The sequence below is a fragment of the Exophiala spinifera genome (assembly GCF_000836115.1).
Source record: "Exophiala spinifera strain CBS 89968 unplaced genomic scaffold supercont1.3, whole genome shotgun sequence".
NCBI lineage: Eukaryota > Fungi > Ascomycota > Eurotiomycetes > Chaetothyriales > Herpotrichiellaceae > Exophiala > Exophiala spinifera.
Window position 1 is genome coordinate 2,354,978 of NW_015622515.1, and position 18,914 is coordinate 2,373,891.

The 18,914-nt window shown below is 51.5% G+C and overlaps 6 protein-coding genes across 6 annotated transcripts; 3 read left to right on the plus strand and 3 right to left on the minus strand.

Moving 5' to 3' along the window:
- Positions 1-336: 336 nt before the first annotated feature.
- Positions 337-5,230, plus strand: PV08_04590 (uncharacterized protein; the record flags this gene model as incomplete). Its single annotated transcript, XM_016378935.1, has 6 exons — positions 337-461; positions 511-1,291; positions 1,343-2,943; positions 2,974-3,624; positions 3,676-4,627; positions 4,727-5,230. The coding sequence occupies 6 exons, from the start codon at positions 337-339 to the stop codon at positions 5,228-5,230; spliced, it is 4,614 nt and encodes a 1,537-aa protein (XP_016237612.1).
- A 295-nt stretch (positions 5,231-5,525) lies between these two features.
- PV08_04591 (uncharacterized protein) lies at positions 5,526-7,382 on the minus strand (the record flags this gene model as incomplete). The annotated part of the gene is made up of 1 exon (XM_016378936.1): positions 5,526-7,382. One exon carries the CDS (start codon positions 7,380-7,382, stop codon positions 5,526-5,528), a length of 1,857 nt encoding a protein of 618 aa, XP_016237613.1.
- A 555-nt stretch (positions 7,383-7,937) lies between these two features.
- PV08_04592 (eukaryotic translation initiation factor 3 subunit B) lies at positions 7,938-10,333 on the minus strand (the record flags this gene model as incomplete). The annotated part of the gene is made up of 4 exons (XM_016378937.1): positions 7,938-8,360; positions 8,427-9,966; positions 10,016-10,161; positions 10,211-10,333. The coding sequence occupies 4 exons, from the start codon at positions 10,331-10,333 to the stop codon at positions 7,938-7,940; spliced, it is 2,232 nt and encodes a 743-aa protein (XP_016237614.1).
- A 607-nt stretch (positions 10,334-10,940) lies between these two features.
- PV08_04593 (uncharacterized protein) lies at positions 10,941-11,947 on the plus strand (the record flags this gene model as incomplete). Its single annotated transcript, XM_016378938.1, has 4 exons — positions 10,941-11,129; positions 11,180-11,608; positions 11,657-11,710; positions 11,762-11,947. The coding sequence occupies 4 exons, from the start codon at positions 10,941-10,943 to the stop codon at positions 11,945-11,947; spliced, it is 858 nt and encodes a 285-aa protein (XP_016237615.1).
- Positions 11,948-12,640: 693 nt separating this feature from the next.
- PV08_04594 (uncharacterized protein) lies at positions 12,641-15,158 on the plus strand (the record flags this gene model as incomplete). Its single annotated transcript, XM_016378939.1, has 2 exons — positions 12,641-13,132; positions 13,182-15,158. 2 exons carry the CDS (start codon positions 12,641-12,643, stop codon positions 15,156-15,158), a joined length of 2,469 nt encoding a protein of 822 aa, XP_016237616.1.
- An 817-nt stretch (positions 15,159-15,975) lies between these two features.
- On the minus strand, positions 15,976-18,417 carry PV08_04595 (uncharacterized protein; the record flags this gene model as incomplete). The annotated part of the gene is made up of 5 exons (XM_016378940.1): positions 15,976-16,851; positions 16,910-16,975; positions 17,023-17,049; positions 17,097-17,900; positions 17,983-18,417. 5 exons carry the CDS (start codon positions 18,415-18,417, stop codon positions 15,976-15,978), a joined length of 2,208 nt encoding a protein of 735 aa, XP_016237617.1.
- Positions 18,418-18,914: the final 497 nt, after the last annotated feature.

Here is an 18,914-nt window from a genome sequence, read left to right on the forward strand (position 1 = left end):
ACCTCGCGGGCACTTCACCTCGCGGGCACTTCACCTCGCGGGCACTTCACCTCGCGGGCACTTCACCTCGCGGGCACTTCACCTCGCGGGTACTTCACCTTGCGGCTTGATGAGAAGGAGACCGAGATGTTAATAATACCACGCCGGACAATCGTTGCTTGGCAATTCTCTCTCCCATTCAACTCGTCACCTGAAGCGCAGGTTCTGGACAATCACACGCATATGGTCGGCCGAGTTTAAACATTTCAGCATCGGGAGCTGTGATGAGCCAACCTGTCATTCTTTCCTTGAGCTTCCTCGTACACTCGGCGCGCAATCACGCCCGCCGATGCAATCATGCCCACCCGCGCAGAAGCAAAAGAACATATCGATTCATTCTGGACGAGACGACACATTACCAGAGATGCCATCGATATTGAGAATGATATCAATCTTCGCGATCTTTCCAATGGACTGAAAATGTAGGTCCACACATCAACGCTCAGAGATTCCTGCTAACCAAATTTCCAGCCTTTCTGATGGCCTCTACGGTGATCTGACTCACTTTTTCTGGGAATTGCTCCAGAATGCAGATGACAGCAAATATCTTACGACGCCCCGCGTCGACTTTGTCCTGGCGAGCAATTCTTTGACTTACAAGACAAATGAAGTAGGCTTCACCAGTGCTGATGTGGAGTCGCTGTGTGCGGTGGGCTGCAGTTCAAAGGCCGGCCAGAATGACACGATTGGGGAAAAAGGCATTGGCTTCAAGTCAATTTTCAAGATTGCGGACGTGGTCACCATTCACTCAGGTGTATATTCTTTTAAACTGGATACCCGACCTCCTCTCGGCAACGTCGGCATGGTTCTGCCTATTTGGCTGGACAAAACACAAGACTCCCCTGCGACATCAATCACCCTGCAGTTCAAAGCCGAAATCGACGTGTCTAAGTTGCGCCAACACCTAGCCGCATTTGATTTCACCTTCCTACTGTTTACCCGAAATATCAAAGTGATCAATTTGAAGGTCGAAGCTGGGCAGTCGTTTGAGAAGCTTGGTCAGTTCGAACAACTGGCGCCTGGAGGTGTAAGAATAGAAACAAGGATCGATGGTCGTCCCGATACGACGATGGACTATGTCATATTTCGATCCAGGTGTTCTGGCATGCCTCCACGCCAACCTGGCGCTCAGGTTCAACCCGACAGCGATAAAACGACAATTGTGCTTGCCTTTCCACACCGCGATCACAAACCGCTCGCCGAAAGCCAAAAGACCTATGCACACCTACCGGTCAATTCTTTTGGATTTAAGGTAGTACCATTACATCTCTGGTGAAGCGATTCGATCCTAACAATTGCACAGTTCATTATTCATGCTGATTTTGTCTTGACTGCAAATCGAAAAGGTATTGATAGTGACCGAGGATGGAATTTATCCCTCCAGAGCCGTTTGCCAGGTGCGATCTGCTCTGCGTTTGAACAGTTGGCAAAATCGGCAGAACCTCAAATGAGGTGTGGTTGGCCCGAATATTTGGACTCTCTGGGGTCTATTCACGACTCGTTTATGAAAAAAGTTGCTAACTCCACCATCGCACAACTGCGATCGAAGCCACTGGTTCGAAAAGAGTTGCAAGACGATGTTTTCCTGGCGCCTCAGGATTGTCTGACTGCATCAGATGAGTTTCGTGACACCAACCGCGGACTTCTTATCACCGACGGCACATACGCACAGCGGGTGAGATCGAATGCCTACTCTTACAACTCATCGACGATCCTCTCCAAACTGGGTGTTACTCCCTTCGAGATCTCGCACTTTGTTGAGTTGCTAGCCCAATATATTTCAGAGCATATGGCAAGTTTCTCATCAAATCCAACAGCATGGCACTCTCGCGTCGCGAGACTTCTCTGCAACCATTTCTCCCACAAACCACATCAGCCCAACACCCTACTGCAGAACTTCAAAGCTTTGCGCATCATCCCGCTGGATGACGGCTCATGGGTATCTGGTGCTTCTTGCACGACGAAACCCGTTTTTATGGAGCAGGGTCGCCGCATCGCACTTCCCACTGGCCTCAACTTTTGCTTCGTGCAGGCGTCGGCTGCCGATGATCGCGACCGCAGACAGCTCTACCGCCTGCTAGGTGTCAAACCATGTGATGAAACAGAGATATGCAAGATGATACTGGCCTCCCATGCAACAATGGTACCTTGGCCACCTATGAAAATCCTCATCTCGCATGCGGTGTACATCTTCCGCGCTCGCTACAAACCTCAGCGTGGCGAAGCACTGCGCCTGCGGCTCTATGATTCCAATCTTACTACTCGATTCGGGGGGAGAGTCCATCTTCCGTTTGGGACAAAAGGGAAGGCTCTCAGAAGGCTCTTTGCAGACGACTTTACAGACATTATTTGGCTACATCCAGACTACGAAGATAGCGTAAAGGAAGGTGAGAGAGAAGACTGGTTCGAATTCCTATACTCCGTGGAAGGAGTGTACCAGTCGCCTCCTCTTCATTTAGGTGGACGACTCTCTGATGCAATGAGGCATATCCTGACGAGAAATGGATCAAAGGAATTTCTGAGGATTCTGAAGACACAAAATCACTCGGCATCTGGTCAAATACGTGGAGACTTGCGCACCTGGGAAGCTAAAACACTTACAGCGGATATCAGCAATGTTGAAGTAAGCACCGATCAAGGTGTGCGGAAACTGTGCGAGACAATATTGCCGTCTTTGTCGCCTATCAGCCTAGGTCTTCTCCCCATTCTACAGCTGGTTGATCCACAACAGACGGACTGGAAGTTCCTCCACAAATTTGGAGTACAGACTGAGCGCTCGCTGGACTTATATGTGAAACAGCTCCGGGTTTTGAAAGAAAGCACTGATCAGGGACAAGTGAAAGCGACGGCAATAACTCTTTACAAAGGCATCCTAGCATATCCGTGCATGGACGGCTCAAAACTGTGAGTTCAACTCTTCTTGGGATGTGGTAGCTACTCACATCGACGAACCAGGGCGAGTTTCCGTAACGAAAGTTTGATATATATCGGCCCGGGTAGATGGGTTTTACCGCAGCAGTGTCTCTGGAAGGCCTCATTCCCCTGCACGAAGGTGCCTGTGCTCTCCGAACTCTATCCCGGAGGTCAGCAGCTCTTCCAAATCATCTTGAGAGTCAGGGACGCAGGACTGGACGATTTAGTCTCGGAGCTTGAAGGCATAGAGTCAACACGAAAGCTTGACCGAACCACAATTTTACGCCAGAAAATGTTGCCTGCTCTGGACTCCTTCCTAGGCAAAGCTTCCCTATCAACGACTCAAAGACTGCGATTGCTTCCGCTTCACATTTTTCCAGTTCCTCAAGGCGAATCCCCCGCACAGTTACTCCGAGCCGAAGACACTTTCTGGATTGCGGACTTGAACGTTCTAAGATCAAAGTTCGAGGGACTTTTGCCATTGCTTGATGTAACTGGAAACCTTTCCGAACCATCATTGCAAAATGTTTTCGGGAAATTGTCGATGGACTCCAAGCGTTTATCTCAGAGCGCCCGGAAAGAAGAGATACAACTAAACCAAGGTGATGTATCCGAAGTAGCGGATCCTGCGCTTACCATTAGGCTCCGAAGGCAGAGTCGATACATCATTAGGTAAGTACTTTGCACTCTCCACAGCACAGATTCATGTCTGACAGGAGCAAGCATTGTGTGTCATGAAAAGAAACTCAATCAACCGGCCGACAAGGTGACAGCGATGCTTAACGACATCAGGGTTTTTCGAGTTCCAGACATAATCATCAGGAGATACGTGCTGGATGCCGGCACAAAGAGGTACGGCCACGACGATGAGGGACAGGTTCTCTTGCTGGACGCAGATGGAGAACTACATGTCAAGATCCAGCAAGATTTGGAGCTCTTGGACATCATCGTCCCACTATCAGAACGTTTCGCAGAACGGTTTGACTTGGGGGACGCCAATCGCGAACTTCTTGCGAAAGTCCTCATAACTGAAAAAGCCGAGCAATTCATTGAAGCACTCGAAAGAGCAGGTATCAAGACAGATCCAACGCCCGTTGTTCAAATTGTGGCTGGAAACGGCCTGGACGAAGATTCCGCTGACGACACTCTTGCTGAAGATCCCAACGACACAATGGGGTTGGCTTTCGAAAACTTGGAGATCAGCAAAGCTAGGACCGGTAGTGGTTCAGACGAAGAATCTTCGGGATCACAGCAACTCCGGCCACCACGGACACCAAACTTACAGAGACGACGAGGACGCAATGGTGCAGCGGTCTCGTCGCCATTCTCATCGAGAAGACGGTCTGGCCAGGCTTCCTCCAGTGGGACAAGATCCGATCCTGTCGCTACAGACGCGGGGGAGCCTGCTACAGACGCGGGGGAGCCTGCTACAGACGAGAGGATTGCGCGCTTGACCGCAAGCCTGATGGACGTAAAGCTGTCTGACGCGACTCATGAGGTCTTCCGCGAGTACGGTGCCTCTACAACCGCAACAGAGGGGTTTCGACGGTCGAATCATGCCTGGTCGTCTGGACGACCTCCCAGGAGCAGCCATGGTGGAGATAACAACTTCGCCACTCAAGAAGGGTCCTCTGACTCGCTACCACGCGAGATTGGATTTGCTGGAGAACACCTGGTGAGTACATGCCTTGTTTACGACCCCATCCACCCACCGGTAGGTATTACAGCAGCAGCCTTTTTTTCTAACGCGAGACCCAAATTCAAAAATCCTTAGGTATACAAGTTTCTGGAAGACAAGCTGTCACCGTCTTTCACCCCCAAGAACTGGACTAGTAGCGCCCGAGCGAAAGCGTTCCCAAACAACCCGGTCGGCGACGACTTTCGCGAGAAGGACTTTGCCGATTTCACCTTCGCCGACACCGACGGACGCATGCGCATGTACTTGAGCGAGCACGTGCCGAACTTTCAGATTCCAACCGGTCAGCGGAACGACATCACCTTCCACCTGGAGGTCAAATCTACCCTGGGGAGCCTGCACGACCCGGCAATCCTGAGCAACAACCAGATCTCCATGGCGAAGAAGTATTCCGGGCGGTTTTCGACACCGGCCACCCAGACCGACGTGTACATCCTGGTCAGAGTCTACGGGCTTGGTTCGGACCCGGACCATCCTCGACCGCGGCTGTGCCTGTTTCCTGATCCTTGGAATCTCATCTGCCAGGATTCTCTGCTCATCGAAGGCGAAACTGGGATTTACGTGCGTCCGAGAGTCGTCTGAGCGACTGTGTGTTAATCACGCGAATCGGATTTTGGGGCAGCATGGGGGGGGTGTTCAAGCACGGCAGCCAGCGCGCCTGATGATTCGTGCATACCTCACGTCCCGAGAACATAGCCGCGCGATGTTATCAAGCAAATTCCATCACGCTGGAAAGATAGAATTGAGAAAGTGCTCTCTCAAATTGGCTCTGGAAGAGTAAGAATGCAAACTGTTTGCGAACGCATATACATAGACTCCGGCTCTTCGTACTGTGTCGATCCAAGCATGCAATAAACCCTTGAATGGAATCTTCATCTCACACCAAAACCACATCCTCAAAGTCGTCTAGACCAAGGCCGTGATCCTTGATGAACTCTCCTTTCATAACCCCTTCCACATAGCAGTCACCAATAAGTCTGCATTGAGTGCTCGTCAGTTTGGACTTGTAGCCGACTGCCATGTGGAAGGGATTATAAGAGTTCTGAGACGGCAGCCGGACCTTCTCGTCCGGACAGACTGGACGTAAGACAAAAGGTCCCTTGCCCCCGGCAAGGATATAGACCGCGTCCCCCTCTTTGGTGCTCGGAGGTGCGAGACAAATGTAGCCTTTGTTTGTTATCGCAAGGCACCTTCTCGCTATGGTCTTGAGCACCTGTTCAAACACGCGGTTATTCCCATCATGATCGGCTATTTTATCTTGATGGGCTCCGAATTCCGCCGTGCAATATTTGTACTTCAATTCTGGGTCGTATGAGAAGTCCGGCTTGGAAAGGCGGCCCGTCACAGCTTTGCAATATGCTTTCCAGACGGTCTGATTCCCACAGATATAGTCCGCAGATTCGATACGGTCAAAGACTTCCCTGCAAAGGGCTTCCCACCGCATCAACGCTTGCAGGTGCCATAGATATCGAGCGCCTGCCCTTCGGTCGTGAAAATGACCTACATGTGCAACGGTATCGACCAGGACGCCGCGAAGAGATAGGGTATTGGAGTGCTGGAGCAGTTTTGCCGAGGCCACGGAGCCAAGCGACGCATCAAAGCGTGACCAGATAAGAAATTCAGCACGGCCTTGTTCGACCTCGAAATTGTAGCGGCTGGAATAATCCGGGACCCACGACGGCAAGCCGATGAGACTGTTCGTCGTATGATGACACTGCAGAAGCCATATCAAAGACCTCGACTTCTCGATTAGCTCGAAAGTAAAGAGCGCGAAAATGTCACGGAGCTCCTTGGTGTAGTCTGGCTCTATTAATGAACTTCCGAGGATGCGATTGACCAGAGCCAGAATGCCGAAAATACGGTCCTTGGGATTGGTAACGTGGCGACGTCTGATTTCGAAAAGGATGTTCGTCAGCAAAGACATGTGTTTCTCCTCCAAGCCATGCCGTCTGTCGAGTGGGAAGTTCCGATACCAGAGGAGATTGTTCACACCTTGCGCGAATGATCGGCAGCATTTTTGTAGAAGCTCAGTCGACAACCTGGACTCCCCAACCTGGAACATTGACAGGGCGAGGGGTAATTGCCTGATCTTGGGTTTGTTCAATACCTCGACATCAAAGAACTTGTCTCGGAATTGAAACACAAGCTCTTTGGCCAGAACGAATTCTTGAACAACCCAAACTCTCGTCCACCATGCATCATGCCGGAGCCCCGACAGCCATTCTATGTGTGTCGCGTTCATGGGCTGTCCATCGATCTCGGCGGCTTGGAGGTCGCTGTGCTCGACTGTCTGCAAGAGTACGTCAACAGCTCGTTCAACGTAAGGTGAATAGCTCGAATCCGGATTGAAGAAGACCCGGACGATTCTTGCGCCGGCAAAGATATGGTGCATGATCTGAATCTGTTGACTCTTCTCGTCGTTGTCAAGTTGATTGATGGAGATAGCATCACACCAAAATGCTTTGGTTCCCGTTTTGATTTGGCAATGCCTCATGTTGATCGTCAAAGTCGATGCCACGGCATGCTGTTGACCATTGATATATATCGTCCTGAAATCTCCCGCATCCGCCCATGCGTACGAAATAGCGTCGTACACGGCATTATCGTGTACAGAGGCTATCTGAAGGTGTCCAGAGATGGCCTCGTCAGGATCATCATAATCATCAAGAACCAAAATCCTGAACTCCCCTTTAGCAGGGTCAACAGGGGGCCAAATCGATGGAGCCAAAGCCATAGACTTCTTCGTGAAGATGAGCGGACGGCGAATGTACGCCCAGAAATGTATCAGGAATGTGTCACGCAAAATCAATCTGGCGTCAATCGTTGGCCATGATCATCAGTCCATACCGACAACCATCATACCGCATGTACAATCATCAGCGTCGTTCCGCTCTGAATCAAGATCGAATCACAGACGCACTGTGGCTTGTTCGCCAATGTGGCGTGTTGTCAGCAGGGGGTCAAGTCATGGCGCCTGATCATTCGTGGATGCGCCAGGTACCGTGTATGAGGACCACAAACACAGCCTATGACCGCCATGTTAGCAATTCCATCACTCCGGAAAGATTGAATTGAGACGTGCTCTCTTAGACTGGCTCTGGAAGAGTAAGAATCCAACTATTGTGAACGCATACCTAGGTGGACTTCAACTCTTTGTGCTTTCCTTCGGACACTGGTTCACCTAGAAAGTCAGTCCGACGTGGCTGGGAGGCAATTATACACTTGCACATTTGGAGGGTGCATAACCGTTGGCCATAATATTCTACCAGCTATTTTTTGGTGCTCCAGGCTACTGCACAATCTCCTCCGTCTCCTCAATGACTTCCTCAACAACTTCCTCGACGACCTTCTCGCCGTCGGCTTCCAAGCTCTTGGTACGTTGCAATTGCAGCTCGGACTCTGGATCGGGCAGACCCAACTCCTCTCGTTCTTCTTTAAGAAGTTCCTTCTCTTGAGCCACCCAGCTATACCATTCCATGTACAACCTCCGCCTGGCCTCGACAACAGCCAGGTTAGCACCTTCTTCCAATTCCTTATCGAGCTCATCGAACTCCTTCGAGTATTCCCGAAGATTGCGTCGAATGGTGCGTTGTTCTTCTTTCGACAGAATCGTTGGAGGCCGTGGGCGCCAAAGTAGTTGCTTGAATTTCTCCGTGGGCGCTTCGGTCAAAAGCTGTCCAGAAAAGGTCCACATCTTGTAGCCATTTTCCATCTAATGAAAGCATGTTAGTCTGAGCTCACTCAAGCCTACATCAAGAGAAGGAGACAAAACTCTTACCTGATGTGTCCACACGCTGGCGCTCGTGGTGACATATCTGCCGGTGGGATCCCAGTCAACATCCGTCATGCCATAGTGATCCTCAGAGTTCATAAGCATCAAGTTGGCTGCAACGTTGGCTTCAGATTCAGGCTTCTCTCCCTCGTAGTCCAAGTCGTAGAAGTCCATATCCGAGTGCTGTTGTACGCTAACAGTGGCCACAACCACAAATCGACCCTTGGGTGACCAATAGATACCATTGCTGTTCTTCTTGTCAATCGTCCTGACCAGTTTGAAGGCTCCAGTACCCGGGCCCTTGATCTTCTCGGGTGCGAAGAATGAGACAGCCGTCTTTGGCAGGACATTTGACCCAGCTACGGCCTCGCCAGCTGTGATAAGAACAAACCTATCGCCCTTGGGTTCCCAGGCAAAGTTAATGACTGTATCCTTCAGGCTATCAACAACTTCAACCGGTACACCCTTCTCTTTGATGCGGAAGATTTCAAGGTTCGTGGCAAGCGACTTCTTGGACTTGGAGTGTCGGTCGACTTTTACGCAGATGAACTTGGCTTCAGATTGCCAGTGAAGCTTTGCGTCGGTGACGTTGAATAGATTCCTCGTCCGTACAATCTCTTTGCTGGGCACGGACATCAAAGCGACTTTGGCAGGGTTGGAACCCATCTCGGGGGTCCAGTAACAGAGGAGAGACTCGTACGTCTTGACGCCCTCTCGTTGCGTGATGGCCGGTGCCCACTCGAAGTCCACAATACCTTCAGCTTTCACCGAAGTCTTGTCCAGGAGGTTCATTCGCGGTAGTTCATAGATTGAAATGCTCTCGTGTGGTTTCATCCGGGCCACATACTTCTCGTCGGCAGACCATTTGAACGCTGGCCATTGAACCTTGGCTTTTGGAGGCACTGCAGAAGGGTCGGTGCCGGGAGGAGGGGTCAGATCATAGGCGGTGAAAGATCGGAGGGGTTTGCCGGTCTCAATGTCCCAAATGATGATATGCTTTCCTTCCTCATCAATTGTAAGAGGCCCTTTGCCTTCCTCCACCACGATTGGTTGATGTGACCAGGTTGTGATATATTTCTCTCCAGGAGAGAATTCAATAAGACTGACGAAAGGATGAGGGAATTGTCTGATTCTCTTGAAGGACGGTCCGCCCCATAGTTGCACGCCCTGTTGATGTACTGAGGCGAGATATGTTCCCTGTGGTGACCAAGATACAAAGAGTTGGGTCCAGTGCATTCGATCGACCACCATCTCTGGAGGCTCCTTCTTATTGTTCCAGAACACCCCGACCTTGTCGCCACGGAACATTGCAAATTGGTCTCGAGCGGCAGGATCGAAAAGCCAAGACCTGAGGTGTTCCTTTTCCGAGAATGGCTCGACCTCTGGAGGTACATACTGTTCATCAATTCTTCCCTCTCTTCCGTATTTCTCGATATCCGTTAGTTTGTTGACGGCGAGTGTATGTTTCTTGTCGAGGGCAACGCCGTGGAGCTGTTTCGTAGCGGCAATGGCTTGTTCTGGGGTTTGGTATTCGACGAAAGCGAATCTGCAACAAATCAGAGACGGTTGTTTACCAGTAAAATGCTCAAACCCACCCCTCGGACACGCCTTGGTCGTTCATAGGCATGAAGACGGATTCTTCGCCATCCTTTATTCTTCCGACGGTGTTCAGTCTCTTCAGCAGAAACTTGACCAATTTGGCTTTCTGGTCATTGTTGACAATGGGAAGACCATCGATGACCTAGGTGTTTCAGTAGTAATTCCAACACTCTTCCACTGAAAGCTCTTACGACAAAAGTATCCAGGCCTTCTTCCATGCGCACATCGTATCGCTCCTTGAGGTCGCTGAAGTCAATGTCGTCTATGTCATCTTCAAAGTCATGATCAGATAGTTGATCGAAACCCGGCGCCATGATTGCGGTGTCTTGCGAACGACGTGGGAAATCGATATGGCGGTGGATGGTGCGAATTCTTCGTCGTTGTCGCCCGGGGCACAAAATATCACATCCCGCGAGCCAAACGACGGCGCAGGTTGTGGAAAGTGCCAAGGCTGCGGCTCGCGTCACGTGCCTGCGCTGGCCTGGAAGGATGAGTCAGCAGTGGCTGGCAAGGCCTGGCAGTAGCCGACACCACTGCGCATCCACTGTTGTACCCCAGCTTGTGGTTTGTTCCTCAGTCGTGCAGCATGCGATGCTGAGCCCTGCGCATGTGTCTCTTGGTCTATGCTTTGTTCTCTCACAATCAGCTCGTGCAGTGTGTCGCATCACCTTTCCTTGATCTCCGCCTCACTTCCTTCTCATAAAGCTTACAGTACGCTCTATATAACCTTCCTCTCCTCCTCTACCCTTGGCGCTCTCTCCTCCCGAACCGCCGGCGATAGTTCCTACCTTCAGCACGCTTGACTATGAAGTGACCTGGAGTACTTGCCAGCAATTCATAATTTCTTCGGCGGCCTCTGCAATTCCTGTGATCTTCCTTCCTGAGCGTTTCCTTAGCAAAGCATTGCCACACGAGGCCATCATGTCTTGTAAGTGCAGCCCACCTTCCTCGCGGGATCCATCTGACTTGGAAGTGCCGCCGGACGTCCGCGAGAAGTACATCACCATCATCGACTCGATCCTTGACGGCGCCGACCTCACGACCATCACACGCAAAGACATTCTGAAGGGAATTCAGGACAAGGTCGAATATGACATTACTCCGCAAAAGGTGCGGCACTTGGGTTGCAAGACGATGGATTGAATACTAAACAAGTATAGGCCCCCATCAAGGTCTTGATCAATGAGCGATTTGATGTCATCACCACCAAGGAAAATGGCGATACTACTGTCGTCCCCTCAGTCGAGTCCGTGGAGCCTTCCCCAAAAACGAACGGCGTTCACATAGAGTCTGCTTCTGCATCGCCCGCGAAACGCGAGGCAAAGAGTGAAAGCCATTCAACCGTCCTGGACTCTCCTCCACCAAAGAAGAAACGCAAAACAAGCCTTGACGCCGATGCAGCTTATGCGGCTCGTCTGCAAGCGGAGGAAGATGCACGAGCCCGTCCCACCAGAGGGGGCGCCAGCCGAAAGGCAGCACCAGTGAAGAAAAAGAAGAAGAAGGCGAAGAAGGAACGGGTGACTGGCTCGGACGACTCCGATCTCGAGGACGGGGAGAATCCAAAGCCCAAGCGGAATACCGGATTTCATGTATGTCGCCTTACGTTTGTTGTAAATTGGCCACTAACACAGTTTCAGAAACCTCTAAATCTGTCTTCGGCTCTTTCAAGTCTGCTCGATGGCGAAACCCAAGTAAGTGTGGTTAATTTGCAGCCCAAGACAAATGCTAAACGAATTACCCAGCTTTCACGTCCCGAAACCACCAAACGGCTATGGGCCTACATCAAGGCAAATGACCTTCAAGACCCGAACGACAAGAGATTCATCATCTGCGATGCCAAAATGAGAGAAGTCTTCAGACAAGACAAAGTGCATATGTTTACCATGACAAAACTCGTCTCTCAACAAATGTATAACCCTGACGAATGAGCTCCAGACCAAGGGCTGAGATCGGAGTTTTCAACAGGCCTTACAGCCGCGTCCAGTCAATACCCTAGCCTTACTGGTTGCATGACTATATCTATGGCACGAGTGTGAAGCAATGATGGCGTTATTGGCACCAACTGCTGGTCGGGATCCGAAGGATGACGGGTACTCTCGTGACGGCGCAAGGTACGGCATTGGAAGTCTGAGATGGGAATATCTTGGGTTGAGATTGACTATTCCAGCTTGGATGTATGATGGGAGACGGATCTTAAGAGCAAACTGGCTGGACTGGGGCGTATTCAGGAGGGCCAGCCTTGCTGACTAAGAACCACTGGAACAGGCGTTCCTTTCTAGACGTTTCCTTTGCCAGATTCCCAACGTAGAGCGAAACAAAGGGCGTTTGCCTATTACTCATACAAAAGGCCCCTTCTGGACTCGATGTTGGCTTACGAGTCAGCCCACAAGCTTCTCAGAGTCACCGCGAGCGTCTAATGATCGTCCCGGGCGGCGGTGCCTGAAAATCGAGTCATTTTAACTGCAGTAGGTTACGAGGCTGCCCCACCAAAAGCCTGCGCTACTTTTTTGATCCGCAACTTGGGGTTTGTGGTCCAGGTGAAGTCATCGTCGAGAACACTTCGATCACCGTGGTTTTGAACCTCACTGCCTTGCAAATATCCCTCCAGTTCTCGAGACAACATGTCTGCCTCAGCAAACGGTGGTGCAGTGCCTTCAAGTCCAAGCACTGGACGTGGCGGAGGGCCCAATCGCCACGGATCGACCAATCCCGCCGACGCCCACAATGGACGAGATTCTGCGCCCAGAGGTGGTAGAGGTCAACGAGGTGGAAAGGGTGGCAGAGGGAAAGGTCGGGGACAACACCGTGGTAGAGACAACGCGTCCAACCCCCATTCTTCAGAAACTACGGCAGAAGGGAGCTCGGGACGACCACCTGGAGGCGGCTTCGGTGCACGTCTGACCGAAGCTGCCTCAACACAACAAGGCGACCCCCTCAACCCTCAGTCAAAAGGAGATGAGCAGCAGGTGGCTGCGGATGACGTCGACGTGTGCTTTATCTGTGCGAGCCCTATCGAGCATGTGTCTATTGCACCCTGTAACCACCAGACATGCCACATCTGCTCCCTGCGATTGAGGGCTCTTTACAAGACCCGAGCTTGTGCTCATTGCAGAGTAAGTCTAGCCTGTCTAACATGTACATGTCCATGCTGACATCTCGCAGGCCGAAGCACCGTTCGTGATCTTTACCGACAACGCTGAGAAGCGCTACAACGAATTTAACGATAGTGACTTTGTTAAGATTGATGACAACTTGGGCATAAAGTATGAGAAGGACGTCATTCTCGAAGATACAATCCTACTACTCAGATACAACTGTCCGGACAGAGACTGTGATGTTGCCTGTCTAGGGTGGCCAGACCTTCACCGACACGTAAAGTCCAAACACGGAAAGATGATGTGCGATCTTTGCACGAGAAACAAGAAGGTCTTTACTCACGAGCACGAGCTTTTCACGTTCGGGGAGCTTCGCAAGCACGAAAAATACGGGGATGATAACCCCGGCGCGATCGACCAGTCCGGTTTCAGGGGTCATCCAGAGTGTGGCTTCTGCAAACAGAGATTCTATGGCGACGACGAACTGTACGCCCATTGCCGTGAAAAGCACGAGAGATGTCACATCTGTGACCGGAGAAACGGCGGTAGAAACCCACAGTACTATCTGAACTATCAGGAGCTGGAGAAGCACTTTGCAGCCGAGCACTTTGTCTGTCTCGATGCCGAATGTCAAGCCAACAAAACTAACGTATTTGAATCGGAAATGGACTTGAAAGCACATCAGCTCTCTCAGCATCCCAATGGGCTCTCGAAAGACGCCAGAAGAGATGCCCGCCTTGTGGACCTTTCTGGCTTTGAACTCCGGACGCCTTACCAGCCACAACGTCGCGGGGGGAGAGAGCGAGACAGAGAAGGTCGTGGCAGCGGCAGAGGCCGTGATCCCAATGCCGAGCCTATCCCCATGTCCAGTGCTCAGACTTTAAGTCGTGCCGAAATGGCTTACCAAAGACAGCTTGCCATCCAAAGCTCTCAGTCTGTCTCGAACAGAACTTTTGGGGGCCAGCTCACTCAGACCACCCCTACGCCTCGACCACAAGCTTCTTCGCAACAGCCTCAGCCGCTGCCTTCGATGGAAAACCTTCGAATTGATTCGGCGCAAGCAAGTACAACAAACATGACACCTCAAGAACAGGCTCGAGCCGCGCGCCACCAAGCTGTCACCGACCGGGCCACCACGCTTTTGAAGAACGACACGACCAAACTATCCCAATTCCGCACACACGTCTCGGCGTACCGGAGCGGGACAAGCTCGGCTACAGATCTCATCGACTCGTTTTTCTCTTTGTTTGACTGTCCGAGTGCAGAACTCGGAAAACTCGTTCGAGAGCTTGCAGACCTGTACGAAGACGAGACGAAGCGGCAGTCCCTGTTGCAGGCATGGAACAACTGGCGAAGCATCAACGAAGACTACCCGAGTCTTCCGGGCCCGAGCGGTACGTTTCCAGGAGTATCGAGCGCAGGCGCCGGCGCGACCGGCGGGCGGCGGGTCCTCACTCTCAAAAAGAGCACGGCACAGTCGTCTCGGTCAGCGGTCTCGAAACAAGGATCATGGGGCAACGCACTCTCCAGTGGCGCAAGCCGTGACCCTTTCCCAGCGCTGAGCGGCGCGAACGGACGCCCGAGCAAACCGGCACCGACGTCGCAAGCAGTCTGGGGCAACACGTCGGCGCCGCAAGTCAGCAGCACCACGATGAGCGCCGCCGCCCCGATCTCCCGGCCGCCGCCACCTCCTACGACCGCGTCGCGCGTCGGCACGTCAAGCAGGAACGTCGCCCCGCCCCGCCAGACCGAGGACATGTTCCCTTCGCTCCCTGCAGCCCCGAAGCCGAACACGATGATGGCCGGCTTCAACACTCGCGGCTCGGGACGTCTGACCGCATCGAGTCGCAACTCCCCTGCCGGCTCGGGATCCGCGACGCCAGTCAACGCGTGGAGCCAGGCTGGGACGGCCCCGACGCCCGCCCAGGCCGCTGCCATGGTGGGCTTTGGCGAGAACGGCGACACGGCAGGCTTCGATGGCGCCGCGGGGAAGAAGAAGGGCAAAAAGTCCAAAAAGGGCGAGACGCTATTTCACTTTGGATGAGTCCATGCGTGACAGCGGTCAATGTACAGAGGCTTTGGCTTGGAGGGTCGATGTCTGCCCCACTTAACTTAGATGGTTCTGGCTTTGAAGCACGAAATCCGTGATATAGACGTTAGCCGTTGACCACGCGGGAGTGAAATAGAATAATCCCTGCAACGGCTGTTGCAGTGAAAATATTACTTGGCTTCCAATCGAGATTTCCAGTCAACATTTACATTTCCTTAGGGATTCAGACGCGTCCAACACATAGAGTGAGCTCCCATCGATAAAGTCAAGTCATGCACCCAATGGGTGTGTCGAGTAGCAGTCATGAGAGTAGCAGTCATGAATCTAAATCAAGACGTTTGCCTACCTAGTCAGTGCTTAAAGACATTTGCCGGAGGTGAGTGAGTACTGATCATCAATGTGGTATTTATGACTTTTTATGCTAGCTCTATTCACACAATTCCATTGTGTATCTTTTTCCTTTCCGCCGTTTATGGTGAATATCGGTGTTGTTGAAGCTCACTACCCATGTGACATCGCCTTGATCGCAGTTGCGGCCTCGCGATGTCCTCTGAAGCGGTCTGCCATCTCGTCTTGGGCTTTTCTCTCGATTGTTTGTTGTGATTGCCAGACACATAGGGGCGCGACTTTTTCGATTTTTTTTCTGCATCTTTTCTGCATCTTTTCGATTTTTTTTGGTCTTTCTGCCGCCTCCAGGTACATTGTCAATCGTAGATCGGGGATGGTACTGAAGGTTGGATATTTCGTGCTGGGGAGCTCAAGGATACGTTTGATTTCAGGAACCTCCTTTTGCCCGGGCTACTTTATCCAATTAATAACCTTCTCGAGTGTAATCGTCATCGTAACTGAAGACAGCCGTTGCGAAATCGCGGTCCTTCTTCAATTCCGCTGTCGCCTTGATCGCAGTCTTGATACTTGGAAACTCGATGGAGCCGAAACCATCCACAGTCACGCTGTACTCAATCACGTATCGATCAAGATTGAGTCGTAGCAGCTTGGGCTGGACCATGGCAAACTCAGCCTCTTCTATGTTGCCAATCAACACGATACGTGTTGCTTCCTCAGCACCAAAAATGGCTTCGGTAAGCTGACGATTGCTAGGATATGTTGGATCCATAGGCTTCCAAACACGGACCGCGGAGCCGTTGATGATGAATGGTGCCGTCTTTTGTCTCTTGTACATGCCATCAGCTGCTGACTCATGAACAAAAATAACTTGGGAAGTCATGTATGGGTTGACTCGTCCAATAGGCGGAACGAGTAAGATGGACTCGAGGATTCCGCTGCGAACAATGGTGAGAACGTCTTTCAGAGTAGAGCCGACCGGTATGGCGTCGACCATGACAGTGCGATATGCGTTGGCAGAACCAGCTGCTTGTTCAGGGAGATAACGAACCGGAAAAGCAGGAAAGGGACTGTTCTCGACCCAAGCAGGAAACGCTTGAGCACAAACCTGCCACATCTCGTGGTCTGTGTCGAATAAAGGGTTGTTCTTGTTGACCAGCCATTTGGGTTCGCCATCAAAACTTTCAGGAATCTTTACAGTAATACGTCTGACAGTGGTATCCGCCGTTTGGCCGCTGGCGACCTCACGGAGCTCAAGCTCCTCCCCGATCTTCATGCTACAGCTGTCGACGACTGTCGTCTTCGGTGCGCCGACTTCCCAACTGTTTGGAGAAGTGTCTTTCTGTTGCCAGTCGATCAGTTAGTCTCACGCCATTTCGGTGTCCCTGTGTGGTTCTTACTTGATCAGACACATTTGTCTCTTCAGTAGCTGGCTTTCCGGAGTACTTTGCGATGATCGAGGCGGGCTCGAGGATAGTTAGTCAAGTTACGATGAGAGTCGGGATTCTCTTACCAACTCAAGGACTGGGGTGTCCGCGGTCTAGGCCCTTCAGCAAGCAGATCGTCCACCTCAACATCAGCACTCACCAAGAGGGTATTCCAGCCTTTCGCGCCGTTGGGTTCACCTTGAGTCTGGTGGTTGTCACGAGCCACAATCTCCTTGTGGTCCTCGGGAGACTCAGGAGACAGATCGATGAGCTTTCTAACATCCACATGTTTGTTTGCAGGCGTCTTTGTGGTGGCTTCCGCTGATGAGTCGGTAACGACAAAGTGCTTTCTCAAGGTGTTACGCAAGGCAGCGTCAGGAGAAGGGTCGAATCTGGGGCTCTTGAGTAACTCCAAATTGAAGAGTTGCGCTTCGTCGACGACTGTCTCCGCGACAGCAATTGCTTCTGTGAAATCATTCTGCTCTTCACAACCTGGATTTGGAGGCTCCATTTCCTCCACATTTGGGCTTGAATGATCCTGACTGAGTTCTTTTGGGATCGCCTCCTCTTGGTTACGCTTCATTGTGCTCTCCCTATTGTCATCCTTGAGATGTGCTTGGTTTTCTTGATTGACGTTGTGTTTGATGATGGCTCCAAGGCTTTTAACAGTGGTCGTCAGCGTGGCGATCTTCTGTATGTACTTCTCGATCTGCTGTTCTAGGTGCAAACAACGTTGGGTCTCCTCTTCGAGTGCCAATTTGGTCGCATTATGTGCTTGCTGTTCATTAGCAAGAGCTAGACACAGCGACTGGCTGAGAGCTGCAGGGTCGGGATGGTAGGAGCTCGACATTATACCATCGGAGACAGGAAGACCTGAGTTGCCCAATGATGACGACAACGGAGTGAATGTGGAAGCCAATGGATCCATGATTGTACGAGAGTTGTGGTACACTGAGGTTTGTGCCTTGATTGGATTAACGTCAGCGTCACTTTCCGGTCTAGGCAGCTGCAAGATTTCATTTAGGATTGAGAATGCTTTAACTTACATTTTGAGCCAGGGTTGAATTGTGTGAGGAAAGTCGATCTACAGATGGCCGATCTGTCTTCGTAGGACTGGTTGCACCAGCAACTGCAGAGCGAAGAGCAGCAGATCCCAGCTTCAGACGTGAGTCGGACAGATCCGGTTTGAAGTTCTGGTTAAAGAAGTTTGCATCAGGTGCCGGGGCCGCCTTGTGTGGCAATGAGGTCTTGCCTCCCACTGACACGGCTTTTCGGTGACGTGCTGCATCATGAGCTAAGGCACGAGCGATGCTCTCGGCCAGCTGATCCTGGAGGAACTTTGAGGGCACAGGTTTGTCGGGAATCGGACGGAGGCTGTCGACAGGAGTGAACTTGAAGCTGCCCAACTGCGACTGATTCAAGTCCTGTCTTGTCATTGGGGGGTATTTGAGCAGTCGCTCAGAGGGTTTGGTGGATGTCATTGAAAGTATGGAGGATGAAGAAATGGAGGACGACGAAGGAATAAGGGAGAGGCGAAGAATGGAGGGTAAAGGCCTCTTTGATATGAGGCCAGAGGATAATGATGAGAGACGCGACGTTCGTGGTGGTGATGTTGATGTTGTTGGAGGGAGCAGTTGATGGAAAGAGCGATAAACAACCAAAGAAGGAGTTCAAAGCACGTCGCGTCTCTTCTCGCCTCACTTACCACGCCAACAATGCTCACCGCCCTCAGAGAAAGGAAGATGGCTAATCCATCACATCATATTCACAGACATCGGGTCGTGAAGGCGGGCTGAAGGCGGTACAACCGCTTGGGCGGTGCCGCCCTGAACAGAGAGCTCATCAGCGTCCATCATTTCTGGTTATCACGACAACGTTCACTGTTCGTTCCGGAGAAAGGAATCTACCGTTGGGATCAGTACACATTACAACAGGATCAATACCAGAAAGCTCGAGACATTCTTGCAAGGGAGCGTTT